This window comes from Labrus mixtus, chromosome 8 (assembly GCF_963584025.1).
Source record: "Labrus mixtus chromosome 8, fLabMix1.1, whole genome shotgun sequence".
NCBI classification, from domain to species: Eukaryota; Metazoa; Chordata; class Actinopteri; order Labriformes; family Labridae; genus Labrus; species Labrus mixtus.
The window spans coordinates 2,679,774-2,701,612 of record NC_083619.1 but is presented as its reverse complement, the minus strand read 5'-3'; the positions used below and the strand labels follow the sequence as shown (position 1 = coordinate 2,701,612).

General features: G+C 42.9%; 1 protein-coding gene across 2 annotated transcripts in view; it reads left to right on the top strand.

Moving 5' to 3' along the window:
• Positions 1 to 21,839, top strand: part of agla (amylo-alpha-1, 6-glucosidase, 4-alpha-glucanotransferase a) — a 34,468-nt gene that overhangs the window by 4,138 nt on the left and 8,491 nt on the right. The window contains exons 3-21 of one of the 2 annotated variants that reach the window (XM_061043793.1): positions 964 to 1,174; positions 2,024 to 2,193; positions 2,408 to 2,611; positions 8,356 to 8,537; positions 9,470 to 9,581; positions 9,699 to 9,825; positions 13,046 to 13,148; positions 13,394 to 13,491; positions 14,273 to 14,412; positions 14,499 to 14,686; positions 16,156 to 16,279; positions 17,832 to 17,995; positions 18,103 to 18,204; positions 18,929 to 19,084; positions 19,181 to 19,331; positions 19,446 to 19,570; positions 19,658 to 19,770; positions 19,942 to 20,076; positions 20,519 to 20,649. In XM_061043793.1, the coding sequence (XP_060899776.1) occupies positions 964 to 1,174; positions 2,024 to 2,193; positions 2,408 to 2,611; positions 8,356 to 8,537; positions 9,470 to 9,581; positions 9,699 to 9,825; positions 13,046 to 13,148; positions 13,394 to 13,491; positions 14,273 to 14,412; positions 14,499 to 14,686; positions 16,156 to 16,279; positions 17,832 to 17,995; positions 18,103 to 18,204; positions 18,929 to 19,084; positions 19,181 to 19,331; positions 19,446 to 19,570; positions 19,658 to 19,770; positions 19,942 to 20,076; positions 20,519 to 20,649 (2,736 nt within the window). Of the gene's footprint in view, positions 1 to 963; positions 1,175 to 2,023; positions 2,194 to 2,407; positions 2,612 to 8,355; positions 8,538 to 9,469; positions 9,582 to 9,698; positions 9,826 to 13,045; positions 13,149 to 13,393; positions 13,492 to 14,272; positions 14,413 to 14,498; positions 14,687 to 15,712; positions 15,837 to 16,155; positions 16,280 to 17,831; positions 17,996 to 18,102; positions 18,205 to 18,928; positions 19,085 to 19,180; positions 19,332 to 19,445; positions 19,571 to 19,657; positions 19,771 to 19,941; positions 20,077 to 20,518; positions 20,650 to 21,839 lie in introns of both variants that reach the window. The other variant, XM_061043794.1, reaches the window with a different exon arrangement.

Sequence of the window (21,839 nt, the reverse complement as noted above, 5' to 3'; positions counted from 1 at the left end):
TTACTCCTGGTGTTGACCATAGACTGTATGGACAGATAGACAACTCTCCTCAATTATCTCCTGTTGTAGATGAAGCCATGTCTCATCTGGTAACATGGAGGGGGCGGGGTTTATGACAGACACTGCAGCTATTCAGTGCTTTTCAGGGGGAGCTCAAAATCCTTTGGCTTCACTTGAGGCGAGGTGTTGTCCATTCTACATTTTACAGTGTCAACTTTGAAATAACTCCACTTCATTTTTTTTTAAACTTTTTTTTTGAAGGTTTTTTTAAATTTAAAACAGAAAGAGGCAATGGGGAAAAAAATACAAGGAAATATTCTAAACATAAATTATTCAGAAGCTATATGTTCCCACGCCTTCCTGCAAGTTTGAAATAACTCCACTTCAGATCGATTGATTGGGTTGAGCATGAACAAAAGAATCATGTTCCCAGTGGGTTAAGTGCTAATATTTCATTTCAGAAGTTAAGGCTGGGCTTAAAGGGAATTAGCATTAATTAATGTTGGTCAATCTAAATACCTCAAAGCTGACACACTCACACTACACTGTGTGTGTGTGTGTGTGTGTGTTTTGGATGAAGGTGAAGTAGCTCGTTGTCTTAGGGAGAAGTGTACAGTTTGACATTTACAGCACAGTGAACCTGATAGGGACTTTGTGGACTGGCTGTTAAACTGGACTAAATATAGACGACCCTGTGCTCGTCAAGGCTACACAAAGTCTGACATTTCTCTTTAGCTAATCCTCCTCTGAGTGACTGGATGTGTAGCCTATCCCTTTTGTTTATTTCAGTCTGTTGAAGACTCTGTGCTGATGTTGAGTCTATAAAAGGTCAGTGTGTGGATGGAGGGGGCGAGCAAGTATTTACGTTCACCATGCACCTGATGGTTCAGCCTGCAGAGCTGCTTTTGAGATGACATGACCACATGTTGAAACAACAAAGCAAACGTTTCTGCGTCCCATCAGGTTTCGAGCTCCAGTTCCGCCTGGGTCCGAGTCTTCAGGGCAGGAGGGTGACGCTGCACACCAACTACCCTCTGGATGGTCAGCGCTTTGAACGACACAACTTCCGAGTGTTAGCGTGGAACTACCCGACAGGAAGGGAGGATGACTCTGACAAGTTCTGCTCTCTGGACCTGCAGGTGGCTGGCTCCTACGAGTACTACTTTGGATACGGGTAAGAGACAGTCCTCTTGATTGGTCTACAGGATAAGTGACTCCAGACAGAGTGACATCAGGTTTTATCTTGGATATTTGTGGACTGTCTGTGCTGACTGAAGGACTGTTGACAGTTCACTTATCATACTTCACTGTAAATGAACAAAACAAACTCATTCTTGACCTTTTAACCAGAGGTTTTATAAAAACAGTCTCATTAAAGATCCACTTACAAACTTATTCTTCCTCATTATAGTGGAAAATGTTTTTGTTTGGCACATTTCAAACATCCAGAGCTGATAGTAAGAGGAATGTAAATGATGATGTCATGGGCAGCTCACAACTAGTGACAAATGAATGGAGGAGACAAAGTGACTCTAAAAAACAAGTTCACATTTATTCACACATAAGAAAATAAATATGTTTAAAAAAGTAAGAAGGAGCATCAGGGAGCAGCCCCTCTCCATCTCTTTCCCCCAGTTAGGGCCTTCTCTTATGGACTTTGAGAACACCTGGCCTAGGTGCTCCCAATCCACCACGACCATGCTTCACTCCCCTGACACCTGAAACACATAAACAGCTAACCAGCAAAACGAGCGAGGTCTTCACAATGATCACACGGGACAAAAACTCTACTGCATTTAATATTGAAAAGTCTTATTCCAAAACAGAAACACTTTTACTGCTTTCAAAGGGTCAAAAGTGATGTTTGAGCCGTGCTCTGAAGGAATGAGTTATTCAATCTGATGTGAGGAGGCAGGCGGTTCCACAAACGAGGGGCTGCAGCTGAGAAAGTCAAAGCTGGATTTCTTTGTATCATTTGATTCTGTTCAGGTGATCATATTGTCTCGTTTATTTTTCTCTGCAGCGACACGGAGCGTTCAGGAAGTGGATACATCGTTGTTGACCCGGTCCTTCGAGTTGGACCGGACCTTCATGTGCTCCCTTTAGATTGCATCACCATCCAGACCTACCTGTCTAAATGTCTGGGATACATGGACGACTGGCCAGACAGACTGAGGGTCGCCAAGGAGTCAGGTGTGCAGCCTGCATGGCGCTCACACTATGCATGTTATTGTCATTTTTTAGTAATGTGAAAAAAGTATGAAGCTCTGGCTCAGTAACTGTGTGTGTGTGTGTGTGTGTGTGTGTGTGTGTGTGTGTGTGTGTGTGTGTGTGTGTGTGTGTGTGTGTGTGTGTGTGTGTGTGTGTGTGTGTGTGTCTGTGTGTCTGTGTGTGTCTTCTGTCACAGGATACAACATGATCCACTTCACCCCCCTGCAGACTCTGGGAGAATCCAGGTCCTGTTACTCGCTGGCAGACCAGCTGACCTTTAACCCCGAGTTCAGCTCTCCGGGTCAGAACTACAGCTGGGCGGATGTGGGGGCTCTGGTGGAGAAGCTGAAGAAAGACTGGAACATACTGTGTATCACAGACGTGGTGTATAACCACACCGGTGAGTACACACACATTAAGTCTGTTATCGTGTGTGAGTACAGATGAAGGGCACTTACAACACATGATATATATACAGTAGATATTGTTATTGATCACCTTGTTTACAAAGTATATGTTCCAGTGTTTGCGTATTAAATGTACAGTTAAAAGTCTGATGAACAGGGTCAGGAGTCCACAGACTCCGCCTCCACAGAGTTCACTCACTTCTCTCTGTGTTAGCGGTGTGTTTACAGGAGGTTATCTGTCAGGGCCGGGGTCAGATCACATGATATGTAACCAGGTCACTGCAGTCAGGAAACAGCAGGAACACTAAAACAAAATGATTTTAGCAGCTACAGCAGGGCTCTGGATGGACAGGGTGGACTTTTCCTACAAAGGTAGCAAGAAAGTTCAGTCCCTGAAACTGGTTTTCACAAAACTAAGAGGTTCCTTCAGCTCTTCATGATTATCATTTTGACTTAACAAACTAATGCCATCATTTATGAAAGCGCACACTCTGTTTATTCTTCAGTAAACATCAACATGCCCAGCTCCTGCTGGATTCCATCCTGTGCATTAATACTGACTGGATCATTCTCTTGGTCATTGTTTCAACACTCCTCACCTTCTGTCTTCAACATCTGGTTTGAAAGACCCGTTTGTTTGTTTGTTTGTTTGTTTGTTTGCTTGTTTGTTCTTTTTGCAGTTTAAATCAAATTATGTTTAAAGAAGTACTGTATGTACTTGACCAATAAGAAATGATCAGGGCTAAAAGCCCCTCCTCCAAATTTCCTGTACTTTGGCAAAGAACAGGTTGTTCTCATGGAGGAAGTCTTTTTTTTTGGGGGGGGGGGGGGGGCAAGACCCTGACACAGACACAGATTCATGACTTCATAACTTCATTCTTCTTTTTGACAAATAACTAGTGTGGTTTCTCTTTCATAAGACACACACACACACACACACACACACACACACACACACACACACACACACATTGTGAAGTATGTGGTGTGTGAGTGTGAGTGAGCAGCATGCTAAATGCATAGCATTGAACAGAAAGGCAGAGTGAGAATAATAACAATGAGGGAGTAAAGCACACAGTGGATCGGTAACATCTGTGAACGAGATGACTTACAGAGAAATATCAGAAACACGTTCAGAAAATGTGACTGACTGACAAATAAGAATCAATGTGTTAACAGTAATTATCAGCATTTAAATCTCCAAATATGTAAAGGGTGTCAATGTACAGTTTGGGTGTTAAGAAATCACATTCTGTACTCCAAACCCACCCCACAGGAAAGTCAGTACAGGTCAGTACAGATCAGTACATTTCAGTACAGATCAGTAAAGGTCAGTACAGATCAGTACAGGTCAGTACATTTCATTAAGGTCAGTACAGGTCAGTACAGGTCAGTACATTTCATTAAGGTCAGTACAGGTCAGTACAGATCAGTACAGGTCAGTACAGATGAGTACAGGTCAGTACAGGTCAGTACAGGTCAGTACAGAGCAGTACAGGTCAGTACAGATCGGTACAGATCAGTACAGGTCAGTACAGGTCAGTACAGATCAGTACAGATCAGTACAGATCAGTAAAGGTCGGTACAGGTCAGTACAGATCAGTACAGGTCAGTACAGGTCAGTACAGATCAGTACAGATCAGTAAAGGTCGGTACAGGTCAGCACAGATTAGGACAGGTCAGCACAGATCAGTACATTTCAGTACAGGTCAGTACAGATCAGTACAGGTCAGTACAGGTCAGTACAGATCAGTACATTTCATTAAGGTCAGTACAGATCAGTACAGATCAGTACAGATCAGTACAGGTCAGTACAGATCAGTACATGTCAGTACAGATGAGTACAGGTCAGTACAGATGAGTACAGGTCAGTACAGGTCAGTACAGATCAGTACAGGTCAGTACAGATGAGTACAGATCAGTACAGGTCAGTACAGATCAGTACATGTCAGTACAGATAAGTACAGGTCAGTACAGGTCAGTACAGATCAGTACAGATCAGTAAAGGTCGGTACAGGTCAGCACAGATCAGTACATTTCAGTACAGGTCAGCACAGATCAGTACATTTCAGTACAGATCGGTAAAGGTCGGTACAGGTCAGTACAGATAAGTACAGATCAGTACAGGTCAGTACAGATCAGTACAGATCAATACAGGTCACTACAGATCAGTAAAGGTCAATACAGATCAGTAAAGGTCAGTACAGATCAATACAGGTCAGTACAGATCAGTAAAGGTCAATACAGGTCAGTACAGATCAATACAGGTCAGTACAGATCAGTACAGGTCAGTACAGGTCAGTACAGATCAGTAAAGGTCAGTACAGGTCAGTACAGATCAGTAAAGGTCAGCACAGATCAGTACAGGTCAGCACAGATTAGGACAGGTCAGCACAGATTAGTACAGGTCAGCACAGATCAGTACATTTCAGTACAGATCAGTACAGGTCAGCACAGATTAGGACAGGTCAGTACAGATCAGTACATTTCAGTACAGATCAGTAAAGGTCAGTACAGGTCAGTACAGGTCAGTACAGATCAGTAAAGGTCAGTACAGATCAGTACAGATCAGTACAGATCAGTACATTTCATTAAGGTCAGTACAGGTCAGTACAGATCAGTACAGGTCAGTACAGGTCAGTACATTTCATTAAGGTCAGTACAGGTCAGTACAGATCAGTACATTTCATTAAGGTCAGTACAGGTCAGTACAGATCAGTACAGGTCAGTACAGGTCAGTACAGGTCAGTACAGATCAGTACAGGTCAGTACAGATCGGTACAGATCAGTACAGGTCAGTACAGATAAGTACAGGTCAGTACAGGTCAGTACAGATCAGTACAGGTCAGTACAGATCAGTACAGATCAGTAAAGGTCGGTACATTTCAGTACATTTCAGTACAGATCAGTACAGGTCAGTACAGGTCAGTACAGATCAGTACAGATCAGTACAGATCAGTACAGGTCAGCACAGATCAGTACATTTCAGTACAGATCAGTACAGGTCAGTACAAGTCAGTACAGATCAGTACAGGTCAGTACAGGTCAGTACAGATCAGTACATTTCAGTACATTTCAGTACAGATCAGTACAGGTCAGCACAGATCAGTACATTTCAGTACAGGTCAGTACAGGTCAGTACAGGTCAGTACAGATCAGTACATTTCATTAAGGTCAGTACAGGTCAGTACAGATCAGTACAGGTCAGTACAGATCAGTACATGTCAGTACAGATGAGTACAGGTCAGTACAGATGAGTACAGGTCAGTACAGGTCAGTACAGGTCAGTACAGATCAGTACAGGTTAGTACAGATCGGTACAGATCAGTACAGGTCAGTACAGATAAGTACAGGTCAGTACAGGTCAGTACAGATCAGTACAGGTCAGTACAGGTCAGTACAGATCAGTACAGATCAGTACAGATCAGTACAGGTCAGCACAGATCAGTACATTTCAGTACAGATCAGTACAGGTCAGTACAGGTCAGTACAGGTCAGTACAGGTCAGTACAGATCAGTACAGATCAGTACATTTCATTAAGGTCAGTACAGATCAGTACATTTCATTAAGGTCAGTACAGGTCAGTACAGATCAGTACAGGTCAGTACAGATCAGTACATGTCAGTACAGATGAGTACAGGTCAGTACAGATGAGTACAGGTCAGTACAGGTCAGTACAGATGAGTACAGGTCAGTACAGATCAGTACAGATCAGTACAGGTCAGTACAGATCAGTACATGTCAGTACAGATAAGTACAGGTCAGTACAGGTCAGTACAGATCAGTACAGATCAGTAAAGGTCGGTACAGGTCAGCACAGATTAGGACAGGTCAGCACAGATTAGTACAGGTCAGCACAGATCAGTACATTTCAGTACAGGTCAGCACAGATCAGTACATTTCAGTACAGATCAGTACATTTCGGTACAGATCGGTAAAGGTCGGTACAGGTCAGTACAGATAAGTAAAGGTCAGTACAGATCAGTACAGGTCAGTACAGATTAGTAAAGGTCAATACAGATCAGTACAGATCAATACAGGTCACTACAGATCAGTAAAGGTCAATACAGATCAGTAAAGGTCAGTACAGATCAATACAGGTCAGTACAGATCAGTAAAGGTCAATACAGATCAGTACAGATCAGTACAGATCAGTACATTTCAGTACAGATCAGTACAGGTCAGTACAGGTCAGTACAGATCAGTAAAGGTCAGCACAGATTAGGACAGGTCAGCACAGATTAGTACAGGCCAGCACAGATCAGTACATTTCAGTACAGATCAGTACAGGTCAGCACAGATTAGGACAGGTCAGTACAGATCAGTACATTTCAGTACAGATCAGTACAGATCAGTACAGGTCAGTACAGGTCAGTACAGGTCAGTACAGATCAGTAAATTTCAGTACAGATCAGTACAGATCAGTAAAGGTCAGTACAGATCAGTACAGATCAGTAAATGTCAGTACAGATCAGTACAGATCAGTAAATTTCAGTACAGATCAGTACAGATCAGTAAAGGTCAGTACAGATCAGTACAGATCAGTAAATTTCAGTACAGGTCAGTACAGATCAGTACAGGTCAGTACAGATAAGTACAGGTCAGTAAAGGTCAGTACAGGTCAGAACAGGTCATTGAGGTCTGTAAAACAAGCCATATTTAACGGTTAAAGATGGACTGAGTGCTTTATATTCTGTATGTCTGACCTAGTCTGTCTTTCTGTCAATCTCAACAATCCTTAAAATAATCAATTCTTACTGACAGGAAATTGACCTGAAATTAATTTTCAACGAAGCCTCCTAAAACATCTGCTTTTATTTAGGTTCACAGGAAAATGTTGGAGGAAATGTCCTGATAGCTAAATGCTGGTATATCTTATTTTTGCCAATATTATAAATTAAATCATGTTTTTGTTTTTCCCATCAGAAATCTTCCTTCACGTGCAAGAAAATACATAAATCACAGACCTAGTCCTCTCAGATTCACTCAGCTCACGTTGAGCGCTAACAGTCCTGATGTTTCCTCGTTTTGCAACTTCGTAACTTAACCAAAAGGTTGTTCAATTACGCTGAAATGTTCAGATGTGTTGAGGAATTGTGTGGGTCAAAAACGTAAACTACTGTGTCTGTAGCTTTAAATATGTAAATGAGCTGTGTCTTTCTCGCTCCATGTCCTATTGTTTACGGTGAGAAGGCAGACTTAGAGGGCAGAACAAACACCTAGCTGTGGGAGTGTCACCCACCTGGGGGAGGGGCTACTGCCCTTTGTGATGTCATGAAGGCAAAATCTCCAAACGGCCTGTTTGAGCACACATTTTCTGAAAAGTGGAGCAGGCAGAAGATGGACTTTTCTCATCACTGGGGGGTTTGTAGACAGACTAGAGACACATGTTAGAGTTAGAAAAACATCAGCAGTTATCATAATTAAAACTGTTGTAGTGTGTTACACTTCATCAATCTGAAGAAGATATTTAAATTCAGCTTTTCTCTTCTTAACTACACACACCGCTATGTGTGATGGATATAAATCAACAGATCCTCAGAGTTTTGTCCTGATAACTGGATATTTGAGACTTATTTGAATGAATAAATAGCTGTTAGCACAAACCTGGTAGTTTAGTCTGTTTTGACCATTTAATCCAAACTGAGGCTGTTGAAGGATAATGTTTTCATCGATTCATTCAATTGTTTGATTCATGAATGATGACGATGATGATGATTTTAAATGTCTCTACAGCTGCTAACAGCGTGTGGATCAAGGATCATCCCGAGTGTGGCTACAACCTGGTGAACTCGCCCCACCTCAGACCGGCCTGGGTGTTAGACAGAGCCATCTGGCATCTCACCACCAGAATGGCAGAAGGACGCTACGAGGCTAAAGGACTTCCTGCTAACATTACCAACGAGAGCCATCTGAATGTAAGGAAACACACATCAGCGTGGAGTCCACATTTTATATTGAGGGCTTCAGTAGCTCAGTCTGTCTGTAGGGACTTAGGTTGGGAAGCGGAGGGTCGCCCGGTTCAAGTCCCGGCACGGACCAAGTCCGGAAGTTGGTCTGGTAGCTGGAGAGGTGCCGGTCCACTTCCTGAGCACTGCCGAGGTGCCCTTGAGCAAGGCACCAAACCCCAAAACTGCTCTGGAGCGCTGACTGTGGGCAGCCCCCTCACTCTGAGACCTCCTCATTAATGCATGTCCATAGGATCCTGTGTGTGTATTTCGGCCTATGTGTGTGTTCATGTTCATTAGACAGAGTGTAAAAACTGAATTTCCCCTCGCGGGATTAATAAAGTATAAATTATTATTATTATTATACCACTGCTCTATTGTAACAACCAGGTGGATTCATTAGTTTAAGGAAACATACAAACTGCTACATTTGCTTTTGAAATCATGAAAATCTTTTTGTCTCGATGAGCTAACCTCCATCCACATCATCACACATCTCATGACCATTTACAGACACCATGCAGCATGTGCAGGTCAGGGGAAACAGGCGCTGGTTCTCTCGCCCAAAACATGGGTATGACTTATCAAATATGAAACAATCAGCAAAAATGAGGGTTTCTGTGTCAATACTCCCAGAAGTCTCTGTCTCTATCGGTACAAAATAAACAGTTTACAGACAGGATTACAAACATTTCAGCAAGTCTCCCTTCAGAGGCTCATACATCATGTCCTTTTAAGGACTCCTTTTTTTCTTTGGGGGGGGGGGGGGGGGTGGGGGGGGGGGGGGCTTTTCTTCCTCCTTGCTCAACACTCTCAGAGGGGTTAAAAGCTGTATTAAATAAAATTTTAAAAAACAAATGTTTTAGAGTTTGTGTGTGTGTGTGTGTGTGTGTGTGTGTCAGGCCGTCCGCAGTGTGCTGTGGCAGGACGTCTTTCCTCAGATCAAGCTGTGGGAGTTCTTCCAGGTCCGGGTGGACGGTGCTGTGGATCAGTTCAGGGCTCTGCTGCAGAAAGGTGCGTACTAACTATGTTAACTTTAGCTGCTAAATGAACATGCTAATAAGGGCTTCAAATGTGTGCTCGTACAGAGACGTTAGCTCTGCATGCCATGACATGTTTGTGTGTTTTTAGGCAGCAGACCTAACCTGGCTAAGACTGGAGGAGAGAAGGGCCTCAGGATCATCCAAGACCCAAACTACCGTCGCTATGGAAACACCGTGGACATGGACTCGGCTCTTGAGACTTTTGTACCTCACAGGTAAGACTAACAAAGTTCCTGCTTGTTTTCATTATCAGCTCATAGAAATAAAAAAAATGGGCCAGTCTCTATTTCTTCTTCAGAAGAAGAAATTAATTTTACTGTCTTTTGACTCACCATCACCAAGAATGACTAGTGTACTCTACCGATCATTATATTTAAACAAAACAGTCCTGCTGCATCTGCAAGGGTCCCCACGATCCAGATCCAGATCCAGATCCAGATCCAGATTAATGATTGAATCCAAACACATTTCATCCATAGAGATCCACAGACTGCTTCAGTTCTGCAAACGCTGTATGTTCTGTATTTTGTTTTGACTGTGACAGATCAAAATGTTGGCCTCATTCTGACCTCTTGATTGACACCTGATTAGGCCAATTAGGACCTTCCATTCAATGTTCCCAGCCTATAAAGCGCCACTTCCACCAAGCGGTCCCGTTTGGTACAGTACGCATTTATTAGCAAATCCACTGTCAACAGTTGGGAAGGGTACCAAAAGTAACTGACCCTTACCATCCTTCTTTTTTGCTACCCTTCTGTTGGGATGCTGAGAGTAATGATCCAACCCTAAAGGGTGCCTGCTATGATGTCATGCTATGACGTAGCTGATGCAGCTATCCCCGTCTACCATACATCCCGCCTACTAAGTAAGGGTACACTTAGCTTTGGAAATGCACCGTACCAAACCGTACTGAACCAAAGTGGACCGCTCGGTGGTCGGCTTCATAGCCAATGAGAGTCTGAGTTGAAAGGTGGCACCGGCCCCTGTCCAATTGCGAGCGTCTGTGCCGATGACTGACGTTTCTTGTAGTTAATCAAATTCTGTTCAAGTGCTGCTTGAGATAATTTCTTCATGCACACATTAAGGAGATTGAATAACAGGATATGATATAAGCAGGTGTTCAGATGTCAACTGAGGCTCGTTTGAACAAATAGTGGAAGGTTGGACTGTACGGGGTCTCCCCTGTCGTGCTTTGGACCAAATCGAACATTCATTGAACAGAATCAGTGCAATATATAAGTGCCAGCTTTAAGATCTGTAGCGTAATTAAATTATTAAGATGTTATATCTTTATTTAACCTCGGATTAAAAGAAGGGGGCACCACTTCCTGTTAAAGGAAGAAAATAACTTTAATGGTATAACTTAATTAATTAATCAGTCAGTTTCATATCTTGAAAGAAGTAAGTTCTAGAAATGTTAAACCAGAAAACACACAGACAAAGTTCTGAATTTTATGTGTAAGATTTAATATAAAAGGGGTAAACAATAATGTATAGATGAAACAGATAAAGAATATGATTATTATGATCAAGATAATGCAATTATAATGTATGGTGACATTATATATTGAGTAATGAGATAAGACGTGGTATTGTTTGAATGACTTGATCAGAAAATGATCAAAAAGGAAAAAAGTTGATAAACGAATTTTGGGATTCTATTTGGATTTAAAGGAGGGCTCTGAATAGACACGACTCAAGACTTAATCTCTCAACACCCACTGCGGAACCAACACTCTTACTGTGAGGTGTGTTTGATTGAACTCCGCCGACTGGTCCCGCGTTTCAGTCTCTGGCAAGCAGTTCTTTTCAGGCCCAGAGAGGTCCACGGGCCAGATTAGATGCCTTAACAACTTGGTCGGAGTATGCAGCTGGGATGGAGATTGTACGTCGGTTCAGTCGTCGTCTCAGAAGCTCCAAGAGGATCCAACAGGAAAAAATATTAAAGAGTCTTTTGATACGTCGATTTCCAATTCAGATTAACCGGATGGCCATCTCGATGAATCCAAACTAAGGAATTGGCGTTCAAAATTGAAGAGCAAAGACTTGAGAGAAGAACGTTCAAAAACCTTGCTTGAGCCAGAAAGAATTGATGTTTCCAAAAATTGTACGTGAAAAAGAAAGTTCGGCAGAGACTCGTCTCTACGGCACAAACTTAAAAGAAGTGATTCGGACCGAAGTCCGAAGAGAAGCGAGCAAGACCTGAAGCTCTAAACTTCACAAACCAAAACAAAAAGAAAACTAAAGATCTGAGCTCAGTGTGAAGTCTTATCAGCTGGATGAGAAGAGGGGGGTCTGCAGGAGAAGAAGGGGCCGCCCACGGGTGACTCCCATTCTGACCGGAGGACAATAGTTTAAACTAAACCGAGTTTACTCAATAAGATTAAGAAGAAGAATCTAAACATATATACGTCACCATACATTCATTTTGATATTATTTCTATCAGATCCACGTTGATGTAGGTTCACGTCATATATTTAGACAAACATTTCTATCAGATGAAAATCACACCATCTAGGAACATCCTCAGTTAATCCCAGCCTGTAGGTGAACAAAAACATGTTATACAGTCAACATTCTTAATAAGACATATTAATAAAGTAGGAAAATAAAATGGTGTCTTTAAATAACACCTTCTATAGCTAATATCAAAGAGTATGCTTTATAACACATCTAAATGTATAATTATGAAGGTTACGTATTCATGGATATTCTAACACTAGATGGCAATAGTGCTCCACGTCAAATTCCTATTAAACTATTATAACTCTTATTCCTATTCTGAACATCAGATTTTGAGTTTAAAAAGATGATTATAATACATTCAATGTGACAATTACAAATATCTAGATGAAGAAAGACATAAATGTTCATTTGATGCAGAATTTAAAGCTGTGGTTTAATTCAGTTCTTCAGCAATCCTTCAACAGATGGTCAATTTTACGACTTTGCAGAGACTGGTTTCAGTCACAGTTCATGTCTTTGGGGTCAATTCGTAGATAGCAGAGTGTTCTGTTTCCGGTTGTTTATTCAAGGTGTTGTAAAAGTTCATAATATCCTGTCTGAGAGGGAGACTTAAATCATTGATCAGTTCCTTTGTTTCTTGGTAAAAGTAAAAACATGTTAATCCACAGTCCTGAGTCCTGCAGGAAAAGAGGTTGTAAAACTTGGCTGCTGATAACGGCTACAGATCTCAGGATATCAGCCAATGATGAAAAACTAGAAAAGTGAGAACAAACACAGAACACAGATGATGTCCATCATTGTAAACTCAGTGTGAACCAGACGCCCTCAGTTAGAGATCCTAACAGGGGGCGCCCTATAGACTATTTCAGTCTGTGTGTATATACAGTACAGTCCACCCTATATGTACTGTATGTGCTGTATGGAGAGTGGTTGTATTTTGGCTTCATGTTACCCCTCTCTCTGTACAGCCCGTCCCCTCAGCACGTCGAGGAGTGCTGTGGTTGGCTGAGAGAGAAGCTGAACGCGCTGAACGAGGAGCAGCATGAGATCATGAAGCAGCATCAGGAGAAGGTGAGCGCAGCCGGCAGGGTTACTGCTGCTGACCCCACCAGCCGCGTGTAGTCATAACTGTTACATATGTGTGGGTCCACATGGAGAGGTGGACCTGACACCGGTTAGTTCTCAGAGGAGATGTAGATGTATTTAAGTTTCCTCCTGTCATTTATAGCACAGCTTTGTTATTTATTCATAAAGTAAAACAACATGACAACAAAGTGTAGTTTGTATATTCACAGTGCTCTTCTCTTCTTCTAAAGGCTGCCAACTGCATTGTGGGAAACATCGTGTATGAGCGTCTGGAGGACCATGGCCCCAAACTGGGCCCTGTAACCAGAAAGAACCCTCTGGTTACCAGGTAACACCTTCACATTCAGTGTTCATAAACCTGTTTTTTTAAGTATATCACGGGGTCTTTAAGACTAAATGGGACAACAGTTTTGGAATTGCTCCGGTAGATTACTTCAGCCTGCAGCAGTCCTGCAAACCTCCTGCAAAGTAACCTTTAAGGACATACCCTCAGAGTGATTCATTCTTCACTGACGGGCTCTGATTGTTGCTTTTTTCAAATCACCTGACTCCATTCACAAAAACAGCAGATGTTCTCCACAAAAAAATGGAATCTGCTTTTGCTTTTTACCGCTGCCTTGATTTTTCAGATGTTTGGTATTACACCAATACTGTGATTGATCTCAATAAACACCAAGTCACACAATCAAAGTAACTGATGGAGTGGCAGCAGAACATCCACTTCTGTGTTCTCCGAGTACAATGGAGTGAGGTGGTTTGAAGACAGCGTCGTCTGACTTTGTTGTTTTGATGGTTCTTTTGGAAATTATTTCTTGACAATCACAAAAAATACCAGACGGGGAAAGTAACTCTGGTGCTTTGCAGTTTAAAATAACTGTGTTATGTCAAATGAGCCTGGGAGTTTTAAAGAGAGTGATGGGGAGCAGATGGCCTAGCGGTTAGGTCCCACCCCAATTTATGATGCCCTGGTTCAAGTCCAGCCTTTGGCTCCTTTCCCCGCATTTCATTCCCCACTCTGTCACGTTTTCTTTTTCCTTTTCCTGCAGCTTTCTTGTCAAACCGGTACCTCAAGTTTATCTAACCTCTGTGTTCTCACCTGTCTGTCTCAGGTATTTTACCTTCCCGTTTCAGGACATGGCTCTGGAGCAGGAGATGCAGCTGCTGGACCAGCCGGGCAAGGCGTGTCACTTCCTGGCTCACAACGGCTGGGTCATGGGGGACGATCCGCTGCGTAACTTTGCCGAGCCAGGTACACACATTAAAACCCTGCAGATGTCAGAGTTTGCGCCGGGTGCCCTGATGACATAGTGACCCCTGTGCATGTTCCACCTTCAGGCTCCAACGTGTACGTGCGTCGGGAGCTGGTCTGCTGGGGAGACAGTGTGAAGCTGCGGTATGGTCAGGGTCCTGAGGACTGCCCGTACCTGTGGGCACACATGCAGAAATACACCGAGATAACTGCCAAGTACTTCCATGGAGTCAGGCTGGATAACTGCCACTCTACACCTCTGCATGTAGCCGAGGTAATGTCATGATGCTCAGGTTCAGGCCTGACCTACACCTACAATAGAAGGTCATGCTCAACAACAGGATCTTTTTGAGGGTCTTTGTACAATAACTGACACTGACACAGCGCAGCAAGGCAGGACTATTAATGAGGAATTCAGCTGCATATTAATTGTATTCATATTTTTATTGCATATGTGTGACCCAAACAAGAAACAGACACCGGCTAATATACTTTACCATATCCTATTTGCGAAGAGTTTTTATAATATCCTAAAAGTCGTTCATTGTTGTTTCAGTTGAGTTAAAGAAGCTAAACGTTCAATTCAACTGGTAAAGTGTCGTCAAAGAAAAGACCATCACCAAGTCTTTATGCATTTTTATTATACTTGATTCAGTCTATTTTTCAGGGAGAACAGATTTTTATTTAATTTTAGCCTAGCGGTTCTGTCAGACGCCCCATGAACAGAGGCTGTAGTCCCAGCTGCAGCGACCGTGGGTTTAGAATCCGACCATCGGCCGTATTTGATGAGGTGGTTTTTAAGCAGCTGTGATTCCACATCAACATCTTTTCCATCTCGTCTGAACTGTGTGCCATTCTGAAAAAAAAAAAAAGGAGAAGGAAAATATGAATGGCTCAAAACATCTGAGAAGGCTTAGCAGTCGCTTTCCCATAGCTTGATGGTTTTGTCGTTTTCTAACGCCGCAGATGCAATGATGTTCTCTGTCGGGTGGCAGGCGGTTGAAATGACGACATCTGTGTGGCCCTGGAGTTTCTGCACAATCTCCTTTGTCTGCAGGTTGCTGCTCCTCCTCCCAACACTTCCTGTCTCTCTTCAGCTCTCCTGTCTCATAAAGCATCAGAGCTTTTTTGACCTCGATCTGATGAAGGCGAAACTGGATCAAATATCTAACTTTCGCTTTTGATTCATCAGTACTTTTTGACCTGCGGTGTATCAGACCACAGACATGTATGTCAGTAAAAAAAGTGACTCTGGTTCTCTCCCTGTGTGTGTGTGTGTGCTGCTGTCCGTCTCGTCCAGGCCATGTTAGACGCAGCCCGGCGGGTCAGACCCAATCTGTTTGTGATCGCTGAACTGTTCACAGGCAGCGAGCTGGTTGACAATGTGTTTGTGAACCGGCTGGGAATAAGCAGCCTGATACGAGGTACAACTCTCAGGCATGGACTGACTATGTGTTTTTTGTCTCTTTCTCTCCTTTTCACTGCATCATCCTGCACCCCCCCCCCCCCCCCACCCCCCCACCCCCCCTCTGTCTGTCTCTCTTGGTCGGTGTGACTGCATGCTGTGATTACTCTGAGACCACTAACGGACTCTCTCCTCCACATGAACTCCTCCTCCTCTTTCTGTGTGTGTCTTATTCCTTCTCCATCACCCCCCCCCCCCCCCCCACTTATCTCTCTCATCCTGACCCGTTGTGCTGTCTGGACTGGTTTCTGTGTGCTGCCTTGCTGGTGGCTGACCAGTACATGCTGGATGTGGCCAGAACATTTTGTCCTAACCTGTATGTGGTGGCTGAGCTCTTCACTGGCAGCGAGGAGCTGGATAACGTCTTTGTTACCAAGCTAGGCATCTCGTCACTCATCCGAGGTACAGTCACTGAGACACAAACTGCACATACACATTTATAAACACTCATCACCATGACAATGTGGACTGTTAGGATCTACAGATAAGGAATGTATTGATCCTGCAGGAAATTCAAGTCCCAGACTGCTCCAATATAACAGAACGGTGAAATAAGAGATACACCACAGAGCATCAAACACATGTTGAATTTAAATAGTTGAGTGTATAAGAGTAAAATACAAAGAAACGGTACCAATAAAGCAATAATAGAAACACATAATCAAAGTATCTCCTCAGCTCCTCCACAGATCATTGCTCTGTGCTCTTAGATGCAGGACCGAAGACATTAAAAATAGTTGAATGTAAGTCCTTTGCACGTCAATATATGTATAACAAGTGATTCATGTGCTCCAGGACTTTCTTTGGATTCTGCCTGTGTGACGGAGTCCATTGAACTCTTTTTAAAGAAGTACATGTAGGCTCAAATTATCAGTTGTGATGAAAGGTATTAAAAAACAACTGATAGTGAATGTAAAGAAATCTGATATGCGACCCAATCACATGATGAAAAATAATAGAAAACACACTGACTAAGGCTGCGTCCACACTTGATAAAACAGTGTTTGAAACAAGGTTCAAAAAGACGATGTTGGTCTAAATCGCGCACACACTGTACTGTAAAATGTTTCTATAACTCTGTTTTGATTTGATGAAAGGATATGACCTGTTCATAATAAGTTGCATGACCCTGATGTGACTGCTCGCGTGATGATGTAGTTGTTTTTCATGATACTTAAAGCCCGCCTCAGCTCCACCAAACGTTTGGTTGAGACAGCATTTCCAAAATGGCCGCTGCCATCGTTAGGCTTCAGAACCGCACCAGAGACCAGTGGGTGATGTCACTGAGACTACGTCCATGTTTTATACAATCTGTGGATTAGAAGCATAGACAACAAGGTTGGCAGATCCTGTTATAAGTTTTACACATGACGAGTGAATGGATGAATCATTTACGATCTATGATGTTGGTCTGCAAGGTGTCTGCATTCATGAAAGAAAGTCAGTCCTCTATCTATCTGCCCACATTTACTCAGACTTTCCAAGTTTCTGTTCAAACTTTAGATTATCCTTACACAGCAGAAAACCATCCTTGAGTTTGAGAATGTAAATGTGATCAGCTGCATGATGGTTTAAGGGGCTCTAAAGTGCCAGGTTTGTGTCGATGCTGGACGTTCATGTAGTAACAGTAAAATATTTAATACTAAAAAGTCTTAAGTCTCTGAAGTGTGTTGTTTTCATCTATTGTCACCTTTCTGTGTATCTGGGAGTACAAACACATACTCACATCATAATCTTAAAACGTTAGCAGATAAAAGGAAAAGATTCTGGTTAAATATCACATATAAATAAAATCATTTGATGTGGTTCCTGTCCTGGCTGTGAGCTTTGTGCACTTCATGTATTAACTAAAGCATGCACATTGAGCATGTGCCCGCCCGCCCCCCCCCCCCCTCTCTTTTTTGAAATAACTGAACTTTCCTTTAACCCCCCCCCCCCCCCCCTCCGTGCACAGAGGCCATGTCAGCCGCTGACAGCCATGAAGAAGGTCGTCTGGTGCATCGGTACGGAGGCGAGCCGGTCGGCGCGTTTGTCCAGCCCAGTCTCCGCCCACTAATGCCCTCCATCGCTCACGCCATGTTCCTGGATGTAACCCATGACAACGAGTGTCCCATACAGGTAGGTCTCTGTCGGGGTATGAGGGTCTTTGTTTACAGCAGGATAACCGCTCTGTGATTCAGAAGGAAACAGAAACTTTAACTTTGACCTCTCTGTCCGTCACTCAGCTGCGTTCAGCCCTGGACTCCCTCCCCAGCTCTGCCATGGTCTCCATGGCCTGTTGTGCCACTGGATCCACCAGAGGATACGATGAACTAGTGCCACACCAGGTTTCCCTTTGCTCACACAAGCCCACACACACACACACACACACACAGACACACACACACACACACACACACACACACACACACACACACACACACACACACACACACACTACACTTATATGTTATATAGATTCACAGAGTTTAACAGTAACAAATGTTTGTTTGGGGGGGAAAAAAGAAACGACTTACTCCAAACATGGTCTCATATATAACAACCATAAACTGAATATAAACATGGACGTAGTCTCAGTGATGTCACCCGATGGTTACTGAAGGGGACTTTAAGGCTATGGATGGCGTTCACCGTATGTGAAATAGTGTCTCATCCTAACACCAGGCTGAGAGCTGAGGCAGGTTTTAAGCCTCCTGACAAACAGATATACTGTTACCGCCTGTCAGTCAGCTCAGCCACGCCCCTTTCTCATGAATAACTCTTATCCTTCATAAAGTCAAAACGGATGAGTTATTAAAAAAAAATCACCCACCCCATAATATGTGGCGATAGACCAGACTGTAAACATGTTTGTTTCTGGCCTTTTTGAATGGGTGTGTATGTGACTTCCTGTGCTTCTGCAGCCAGCCTCAATACAGTCATTTACAGCTTCCATAGTTGTAGTCACATTACATTGTAGTCACAGCTTCCATAGTTGGTACATGGATACTTACTGCATACATACATTCAAACAGATAAAATCCCTTTATTAACCTGTGGCTTTGTTTGCAGATATCTGTAGTGAAGGAGGAGCGTTTTTACCCCAAGTGGAACCCCTCTGCGTCCCCCACCTCCATCTCAGAGGTGGGGCTGCAGACTGGCATCATATCTGGGAAACAGGCCCTGAACAAGATGCACCAGGAGCTGGCTGCACAGGGATTCATTCAGGTACCATCAGGGACTCTGTGACTGAAAGTCTGGACTATCTATGACTGCTCCTCTGAAGATGTTTTATCAGTGGTTTAATCGTCTCTCCTTCTGCAGGTGTATGTGGACCAGGTGGATGCAGATATCGTTGCTATAACTCGTCACTGTCCCAGCACTCACCAGTCAGTCGTGGCTGTGTGCAGGACCGCTTTCTGGGACCCCAAAACCCACCAGTACAACTCCAACGTCCCACCCATGTTCATACCTGGTATATAATAATAATACCCAATATCTCTATAACATCACCTTTATGTTTGATGTGTCATCTTTGAAGTCTGCATGTGTTTGTTTAACTATTTGTTAAAGCTGTTTGTCTCTGCAGGAAAGATAGAGGAAGTGGTGCTGGAGGCAAGGACGGTAGAAAGGCATGCTGGGAGTTATAAGAGAGACGACAGATACATCAACGGCATGCCAGAGTACACCGTGGAAATCAGAGAGCACATACCAGTAAATATGACGACGTGTCACTGAGCAGGATCGTTGTGTTCATTATTGAATATCTGGATAACATCAATAATGTGTATCTGTGTGTAGTTAGAACAAAGTGTTCTGGTGAAGAAGTCTGGAGTGACGTCTAAAGGTCCATCAGAGTTTGTGGAGGAAATCACTTTCCAGAAGCTGACGCCCGGCAGTGTCATCGCCTTCAGGTAATAAACACACACACACACACACGCACACTCTAACACACATACACACACAAACACACACACACACATGCACACTCTAACACACACACACACACACACACACACACTCATAAAAGCACATTGATGACATCAGTCTTACTTTTTGCTCCCCTCTCTCTCTCCTCCTCTCAGGGTGAGTTTGGACCCCAGGGCTCAGAAGGTGGTGGGGATGCTGAGGTATTATCTGTCCCAGTTCAGCCCCAAATACAAGAGAGGCAGCATGGCCGAGGACAACCCACCTGAGGCCCTGCAGAAACCGCTCTCACAGTGAGGACATGTTGAACACACGTTAAAGATAGTTCTAGTGAGGAAAGAAATATAGAAAAGCAAGGAGGGAAGCAATGAGAAGGATGATTTTTATAAACTCCCAACAGGCTGTAGGGCCTTCAGGTGGTCTGAGATGACTAAATAAATATGTGCAGAACTCCTTTAAACTGTGAATGATCTATTGACTCATCAAAGTAAAGCTTTGGAAGGATGCAGTTTAAAAAACATGCAGTCCTGTTCCATTAGTTGAACAGGCTGGACTCTTTTGTGCACATACATACGATCACAGAAGATGCTGATTATCTTGATATTAAAACATGTGGTACGTTTATACTGAAGCAGGATATTTCATTATTCTGACAGCTTCTCTATGAGTATGAGGAAGGATTTATTTTTGTTACACCCTTAAAGTGTTAACGTTGGATCTGTGTGTGTTTGTCAGGCTGATGTCTAAGCTGACGCTAGCCGACCTGAACGTGCTGCTGTTCCGCTGTGACACTGAAGAACAAGAAGATGGCGGAGGCTGTTACAGCATCCCGGGCTGGGAGAGCTTCAAATATGCTGGACTGCAAGGTATGTTATATACTGCAGTTACACAGACTGTGATTTCTAATTCATCATGTGTACACAGGGGCTGTAAGGTCCTTTCTGTGTGGAGTACATGTTGGATTTGAGTAATATTATAAAGCAAAAGCTTATTTCCATTATTTGTGTATTTATTTAATGTGTATTTGTAAAGGGAACCAATACCACAAACTACAGCATTTATAATCTAAGCTGATCTGAAATGCAGACGCTAACTGGTCCTTTAAAATACATAAGACTCAACAACAGTAAAGAACAGAACTCAGCAAGCACAACAATAAAACAGACAGAACAGTACAGGATTCAAACTATCATTCTTTAAAACAAAGCTAAACATCAAGCACAGGATCATACATGACTACAGACTCCCTCTGTTTGTCAGATATGAGAGCAGTTATCAGGTCAACAGGTGTTGCAGCGATGGAAGCGGTCAAGAGAAGTGGTTCAGATAGAAGTGATTGTACTCGACCTAAAAAGCCTCTGCATGTTTCTAATAAGCTCCACGAGCAGAAACGTGCTCAAACTAGGATCAATGTTGGAGATGCTTTTGAAAAATGGAGAGAGGTTAGAACACAGAAAGGTTTACAGACCCATGCAGAGCTGGATAAACACTGAAGCTTCAGTGTTCACCACATGGTGACCTGTGTGAGCATCGACTCTAGAGAGGAGGGGGCGGAGTTGCAAATTCTCGACTTCAAAATCTGCACATCTGCAAAATGCATCACATCGATTAGATAGATAGAAAATAGATAGATAGGAAATTCAGATTCCAGCAGCAGGTAACACCAAAGGATAGAACAGCACACTGATACAAAAAATAAAATAAAAAACACAAGTTATTTAAAAAATAATATACTGTACACAGTAGCAGCAATAGACATGTCTAAATAAAATATACGGGTATAGATTTATACTAAAATAGCAGCAGCAATAAAAAAAGGTAGCAGCAGTTGTGTTGTTTTGGTTTTGTCCTTTGTGTTTATAAATAGATAATTAACAATACATAATGAATAATGCAAGCTGTTAGGATTGTGAAAAGAGCACTATCATGTTGTTCTTGACGTTGTTTGAATTGTTGTAATTCTGCATTTTTGAATCTCGACATGATTGTAAATTAGGGAAAGGGGGCTTAAATAAAGCTTGCTGATGATGATGGTGATGATGATGATGGTGATGAT